At 43.3% G+C, this 7712-nt stretch overlaps 2 protein-coding genes across 2 annotated transcripts in view; one reads left to right on the top strand and one right to left on the bottom strand.

The window, feature by feature from the left end:
• The first annotated feature begins 128 nt into the window (after positions 1–128).
• Positions 129–994, top strand: Membrin (golgi SNAP receptor complex member 2). Its single transcript, XM_077630901.1, has one exon. The coding sequence runs from the start codon at positions 269–271 to the stop codon at positions 908–910; it is 642 nt and encodes a 213-aa protein (XP_077487027.1). The 5' UTR covers positions 129–268; the 3' UTR covers positions 911–994.
• The window catches only part of LOC144098337 (isocitrate dehydrogenase [NADP], mitochondrial-like), a 33437-nt gene continuing 26702 nt past the window's right edge, over positions 978–7712 (bottom strand). Inside the window, exons 6-10 of the mRNA XM_077630900.1 lie at positions 5722–5873; positions 4639–4751; positions 3413–3510; positions 1404–1496; positions 978–1141 (exon numbers count right to left, since the gene is read on the bottom strand). Coding sequence (XP_077487026.1) covers positions 1060–1141; positions 1404–1496; positions 3413–3510; positions 4639–4751; positions 5722–5873 — 538 coding nt within the window. The 3' untranslated portion in view covers positions 978–1059. The remainder of the gene's footprint in view (positions 1142–1403; positions 1497–3412; positions 3511–4638; positions 4752–5721; positions 5874–7712) is intronic.

Here is a 7712-nt window from a genome sequence, read left to right as displayed (position 1 = left end):
TTATATAAATATAGAAAGTTGTGCTCATGGTCGCTAGTGGCTAAGCGTGGTCAGTGCGCGGCACTGTACGGAATACAGCCGCGCAACCCGACCTTGCACTTCGCGTCAAGTGCGGGACCAACGTTGTGCGGGACTACAAATCGGGCACCGTGGTTGTTGTCATTCGCAGGGTTTGCCGATGTGGCAGAAGTTGCCCGCCGGCGCAGCAAATCCTGACAGGTGATAAGCTTGTTTTCCTTTTCTCATTTGCTTCTCCGAGTACCGCAACATGGAACGACTGTACCACGCCTCGAACAGCATCGTGGAAGATATCCACCAGTGCTTCAAGAAGTATGAAGTCTCTGTCGGCGAGGAAGCGCAACGAATCGAAGGTATAATTCAGGAAAGAATCAACGAGCTCTCTTCAAACTGCGAGCGACTTGCCATCTTGGCCAGCAAGGAGCCAGTGTCGCGTCGACAGAACGCCAAGATGAGGGTGGACGAACTGAGGTACGAGCAAAAGCACCTTCAGGCGGCTCTGGCCAACCTACAGCGCCGCCGCTTCGAACGCGAAGAAGCCCTACAAAGCCGAGAGGAGCTGCTTTCAAAGAAATTTGCCACGAACGACAGCCGCGACACGGCAATCTACATTGACGAGTCGTTACAGTTCCATTCCAGGGCGCAGTCCGCCAACCGCAACGTGGATGATTTGATTGGTAGCGGCAGCAGCATACTCACCAGCCTCAGGGAGCAAAGGACTACGCTCAAGGGTGCGCACCGCAAAATTCTGGATGTGGCAAACACACTGGGCATGTCCAACACTGTGATGAGGATGATCGAGAGGAGAACGTACCAGGACAAATTTATCCTCTTTGGTGGAATGTTTGTGACATGTGTTGTGATGTTCCTTGTCGTGAAGTATTTAGCGTGAGACTATGTGACTGAGACGGTGGTGCTACCGCGGGTGACCAAATTAACTGGAAGCCGAAGAATAAAGCCTTTGTTTCATATCAAATCTTTATTGCAAAATGACTGTGCCAAAGTACTCTGCAACTCCTTAAATTTATGCATATGACTGCATCAGTTGTTCAGCTTCTTTTTGAGGTTCTCAGTGACTGCTTCAAGGAAGTCCATGGTGTTCAGGTAGTCGCCCTCTTTGACACTGGAAAAGAAAAAAAACAACGACCAGTGATCAGTTAGTGTACCGACTGCATCATGCTATTTGACTTAGTTCCGTGAGCAAACATATTTATTCCTTCTGCAGAGCAAAGTTTTGTTTACACTTCACTATGCAATTTAGCACACTCATTGCATTGCACTGTCAGAGCTCTAGTGAAGAACTGAGTAGCTGTACATAACCTAGTTTATTCATCTCTCATTTGGAGTAAACATATGCACTCAATCAAGTCAGGTACTGTTCTCACTTTTTTAATCCATGGATGCAGCCAGCGAGGTCTTTGGTCATCTTGCCTGACTCTACTGTCTCAATGCAAGCTTTCTCCAGGGCTTCACAGAACCTAAAATTGGTAGAAAAGTTTGGGATCAACTCAATACCATGCAAAATGTGCTGTGTATACATATATAATACCACAGTTGAGGCAGTCGTAAAGCTCTGATGTAATGCAAATGCTCCTTGTTAAAGTAGTATTGACACTCAATTTTGCTTTCATTTTTCTTCTTTGCAATGATGCATAAGATGTAACTAATATGGACCACCACGTGTTACTCGCCTACGATGGCTTGTCCCAAGACCCTCTTTCCAAGCATTTCACCTCAGAAAAGCCATGCACCAGGCCGGGGAAATCTTGTACCCGTTATAAAACCGGAGAGTATCTGGCAGCACTTGGGATTGAACCCAGCACCTCCATAATGTGAAGTGGATGCTCTACGACAAGGCCACTGCTTATAATTGATTTACAGCCGAATTTTTCTCGTGTTGCTTCGGTTTCAACTGCACTGCTACTTTAAAATGTTGGTATAGGTCACATGAGACATGAAAATGCCTCATAATCACTGCTTCCTCATTCATTGTCATTCCAGCTCTTGAAGCAAGCTAGCTTTAGCGGTGCAATGAATTAAAACGATGAAGAAGTGATTATATGGCAGTTTTTTCATGTCTCGCATGGGTTGTGCTGACCTCTGACACCACAGCTATCATTTTGCTGTTCAAACGAAAACAGTATGAGAAATTCACTCAAATTCACTCAAATTCAATAAAATTATTTAGTGGTTGTAGGCAAATACCACGTTGTGATCCATGTATACTAATGTCTTGCGCATTGTTACAAAGAAGAGAACATGCAACCAAAAATTGGGTGTCTATGGTCTTTTAACAAGGATTCTTCGTGGCACATCAGAGTTGTAGGGTTGTTGCTGCAAAACTCCTAAAGCGAGGAGGCTGCAAGACATTGTTACAAGCACCTCTTTAGACAGTGGGCCTTACGAAACTAGCCAAGTAATGCTTTACACTTCAATTACAAGTGTTTTCACAAAACCCAAGCTTAGGTTAGATTGAGTTTTAATGCTAAATGTTTTGACTGTACCACAGAAGCATTAAGAAGGTTGGCTGCATCAGTCATTCCTCTCTTTCTTGTGGCATGTTGTTAGCTTCCTTTCATAGAAGGGAGCAGGCAGAGAAAAAGGCCTGGAAAAATAAAAATTCCAACGTTCCAAATCTGGACCACACTGCATGATGCCTAGTGTAACATTAGCACATGTTTTACATTTATAGCGTTTATTTAAACAGCAACATTGGGGGCTCTTAATCTTTTGAAATTTCTTAATCAATGACACTTCTTTAATCCCTGAACGCCTCTCTGCTTGTTACAACAAGCCTGTTATTCAAAACACCGAGTAAAACAGTTTTCAAACAAAACTTTGCTACATAGTCAGAGGCAGTGCTTCACGGGATGCAGTGACCCCGCTGGCAAGTTGTATGTTACGCTGCTAGCTACCCTTCGGGTTCTTCCTGTGGCAGCCGTGGCAATTCGATCTGGTACTTGGACAACTGGTTACACTGATGCAGAATGCAGGAACAGGCGCCTAAGAGCTGTGCTCTAAACACTCGTACGAATGTTGAATGGCTGCGAAACTGACTGCTGATGACAAAATGCAAGTCTGAAATGCTTGTTCAGCAAACAGGTAGAAGGTACCAATGTGCGAGTAACATCTGTAATGTTACAAACACAGTGTTCTTCACAGAAATCGCCTAAGCTGAGGTCACAAAAATGGCACACTAATTAATTTCCACATAAATGAGGTGTTCAAACACCGCCAAAGTTTGCGAAAATTATCAGGAGAGAGAGAGAGAGGAAAAACCTACAGTAAAAGATTAAGTAAAGTACTTGGAACTTGGAAAAACACCAGATATGATCTTTTACTGAATCACAGGATTAAGTCTTGATCCAAAAGTTTTGTCATAACTTGTGCTTACTTGTGTAGGTCAGGGTTTTTGTCTAGCTTGGCCCTGTGATCCAAACCACGGGTCCATGCAAAGATACTTGCGATGGGATTTGTGCTAGTCTTATTGCCCTGCAAGCAAAAAATAAGAAAATCAAAATTTTGCACACCTGCATGGAATCATGCCATCCCTTTATGAAGATCATCACTATTTCAGTGTAGAAAGTACAAATAACAGCTGTTAATTGTACAGTGTTAAAGCAGCCTAAGCACGTTCGAAAATTTTAAATGAGCCAGCTCAATCAGCGAGTCAAGCACAAAGTCATGAGCATACACACCAAATGTGCATCATGGAAATCCTACATATACAATAGCTGACAAAGGCAATATTGCAACACCATGCCCAGCTAATTCTACGGTGCCAAATGCAAATGGCAACACTACGAAATGCACTTGCACTGAGCAGACCCTAGTTTTAACACTTGAGGTTGGAGCTACACAATCTGCTGTGCCTAGCCAACGTGTCTACATCAGCACACTGTCAAACATGCCCCCATTGCTAGCAAAGAAAAGTTGCCTAGAGAACGAAACCAGTGATTCCTTGCCCAACCTGCAAATTATCCTCACAGAGTGTTCATCAAAGTGAGCACACTGAGCGTGCAGGCGCTTTATATGACACTCAGTGAGAGCCACATTTTACCCAGAATATGTCTTCCACTACCAAATGGGCTCCTCCAACCAGTTCCCAAAGCACTTGTGCACTCATTTATGCTTTCATTAGGACATGCCCTTCCACGATTAGTTTAAATGGCATTATAAAAAGTGTTGCATGTGCTCACGAAAATGAAAGTTCAGTAAGTATGCAACCCCCTAGGCAAGTTGAAAATAATGCATGAGTGTGTATAGGTGTAATATAGAAACTAGGTAAAATCGGTACTTTGAGAAAAAGGGTGAATACACTTACGTGGAAGAGGGCATGAAACAAAAGAGAAAAAGAGGGCAGCGCGATTATCTGACAATACTTAATGTGCCTTGCGGTGAATAATAGCTTACGTCAGCGTCCGGCAAAGGCCTACCACCAGTTCGGGTCTCCTGAAACTGCACATTATTTGGCTATGTGAAACCAACATGCATATCAATGATGTTGCTTAGTGACTGCTGTTAAAGCAGCGCAAGATCACATAATGCATGCTGCAAACCACGTGTATCTCCTTTTTTTTCACGCAACTTTGATCTGAATATCACGAAAACTAAGCGAACCTTTTGGTGTTCTCTGTAATGCCTGGTGACAGTTCCGTGTGCCGCCTCAGCCTCGACAGTCTTCCCATCAGGACAGACCAAAACACTCGTCATCAGACCAAGTGAACCGTAGCCTGTCAAAAATTCAAGCAAAACAAAATGCACATCAGCTGATGCAAAAATGGGGAGTTTCAACAAGCACAGCACATGACAAGCCATGCACTTAATTAGAAGTAAGAGGAACTATGCAAACTTGAAAAAAGCATAGCCACTGGCAAGCACATAACAATAATAGAAAAACTGTCTGATATCAAAAGAGTTCCTATCTTTATGTCAGGTGGTTTGAAACATATACGAGGTAAAGATGGAAGGATGAAAGAGCTCCTGTCAAACTAAAGCACCTGCACATAAACATATGGGAGGAGATTGCAAGGTCGCCAAACTCAAACTTATTCCAAGGGGCTTTGTAGGTGCCATCTGCCTCTTGTTTCTTCAGCCACTAAATTGTCTGTGGCCACCCACTGCACCTGTTTGCCAAAGAAGGCACCTATGCCCTGGCATGTATGCCTGAGCACCTACTGGTGCACGCTGCAAAAAAGAGAATGCAGTGCCGTGTTGTTTACTCTGGGCTGTGGCCATTAATTGATTTCCTTCCAGTTTGAATTCCATGAGGGATGACCAAGCAGGTGCAGTGGTGCAAGGTTGACCCAGAAAACATTGGTGGATCAAGAATCAAACACTACGAACCTTCAATTATTTCTACAGCCTCAACCCTACCTGCACAAATTATGTAAATACTGTATAATGATATCCTTTCTCGTATTTTAGAAGTTTGTAGCTCCTAACTTTGCTACCGATTGTACTATGCAGCAGAGTCTGAAAGCCACCGGTCATTGGGTTTGGAGCTGCAGTCATAAGCATTACAAAGCAGGGCATAAGTATAGAAATAACCTGTTGCAATGTATTTCATGCTTTTGCCTACTCCTGGTGATGAAATATGTAGGACTGTTTTTGTCCTGCAGCTTCTAAATTGGTTATAGCTATTTGTCTTGCATTCATTTTGGGACTTTGCCTTATTCACAAAAGAAAAACACTGCAAATGACCTTGAGCAATGATATCGGACTGCACATCGCCGTCGTAGTTCTTGCAGGCCCAGACAAAACCACCAGAGGACTTGAGCACTTGAGCAACCATATCGTCGATGAGCCTGTGCTCGTACCACATTTTCCTTGCTTCAAACTTTTCCTTGTAGTCCCTGCAAAATAGAATGAGCAAGATATTTTTTGACAGATCATAGCTACTTACTTTGTTAATTTTAGAAGCAATGGCAAGTTATAATAATCAGAGGAGAGAAAACACAGTCAGTCACAGTTGAGGAACTTACTGAACTGCAGAAAAGTAAAAAAACAGGGATGAATGAATCTGAGACCATGAAAAGAGTACCCAGTTTACACTGGCAACCAGATAGGCAGTGCGAGCACAGCAGAGAACATTCATAAATAAAGTACAGGCAACAGTCTCATATTCCGATATTTTTTTTTCAATGATGATGATGATGATGAACTCACTGAATCTTAGACCACCAATGTTTTTTGCTAGCTCACCTGCTGCACTGTCGTGCTTTTGCTGACTTGAATCAATTGTGCTTGTAACAATATATAGCCCCAGTATGTTAGCCACTGCATTTACAGTAAAATCTTAATGATAAGATTCCAGCTGATCTAAATTTCGGGACATTAGAAACATTTAAGAAGTCCTGATGTACAATGTACCTTTCACATCAAACTGCTTGCCCATGACCGAACTCTTTACAGCAAACTCCTGTTAAGACGAACTCAGTTAAGACGAATTCTCAGACGAGATGAACAGTTGAGACATAAGAATATCTGCTTAAGATGAACTGTTTCACGCGTAATTTGGTTAAGACAAACTTTCGCAGCGACTGCGAACCCCAGCGACTTCGCGCAATGGCACTCACGGGGTGTCTACGCGGCATTGTCGAGCAAAGGAAAAATATAGTATAAATGCTTCCAGGCAAGAAAGTGCACCCTGACAAGATGGCTTTCGTGCAACTTTGCATCGTTGTGCAGAAAACCTGCCTTGCGGGTACGCGCTCTCTTGCAGGGAAGCTTCCTTGCCGATGTGGAAAAGGCAGGGCACCTTCGCTTCAGTCTGTGCATGGTGCAGAGATGACAGATATTGGAATCATGCATGCGTCACATGTCATGCATTGCCACCGGTGGACTAAAAGGCGCATAGGCGCGGAGTAGACCTGCTTTCTGACTTGGGGTTTAAACAGTTGGGAGCCAAATTTTTAACTGATATGTATTGTGACGCCATCAGTTATCGTGGCGGATGGTCAGATATAGGTGCCGCATGGGCCTGCCTGTGGCAGACTGAAAGGCACATGCTGCACCTACTCGTAGAGTTAATAACAGCTAAGCTGCATAAGAAGCAAGATGACAGATATGCATAGTTATTCAGATGGGAAATTTCAATGCACTGGGAGTCTCAAAAATCAATTCAGGAGCAAAAAAACAAACAGCAGTGGCTGCGGAAGTGAGAGACCAAAAAAAGAGATGCTGAAAAGAAGAAAATTACACCAATGCTGTTTTCAAGTAGGACAATATGACTGTTTTTTGCCCTAAATGTTCGGCTCACCTCATAGATAGTGCTATATACGTTCCATCTGCAATTATCCTCTCATTGCAAGGTTATTTTATTCATTGTCTTCATGTAACACATGTTTGGACATGCATGATGTGCAAATTTTCTGGTCCTTTCAAGTTTGTCTTATACCCCTGTCACACAAGCACCGCAAAGGCCTTTGAGGATCAGGTCCTTATATTCAAAGGCGCAAGGAGTGCAGCTACACGGCACAAATGTTGCGCCTTTGCCGCTAAGAGCCTTGTAGGAAAAGGGCATGTCCGAGACCTTTGGAACCCAAAGGTGTGGCCTTCGAGAACCTGCGAACGCAGTGCTGTTCAACGTCAAAAAGTAAAAGCGCTGAAAAAAAAAAAAGATAGATGCAGCCAGCAATGTTTTCAAGCATCCTTAAAAACACGAAAGGTGTGTCTGATTTGTTTTTATAAGG

The sequence above is a fragment of the Amblyomma americanum genome, chromosome 7 (assembly GCF_052857255.1).
Source record: "Amblyomma americanum isolate KBUSLIRL-KWMA chromosome 7, ASM5285725v1, whole genome shotgun sequence".
Lineage (NCBI taxonomy): Eukaryota > Metazoa > Arthropoda > Arachnida > Ixodida > Ixodidae > Amblyomma > Amblyomma americanum.
Note: the sequence above shows the minus strand (reverse complement) of the source record. Positions and strands in the feature narration are given on the sequence as shown.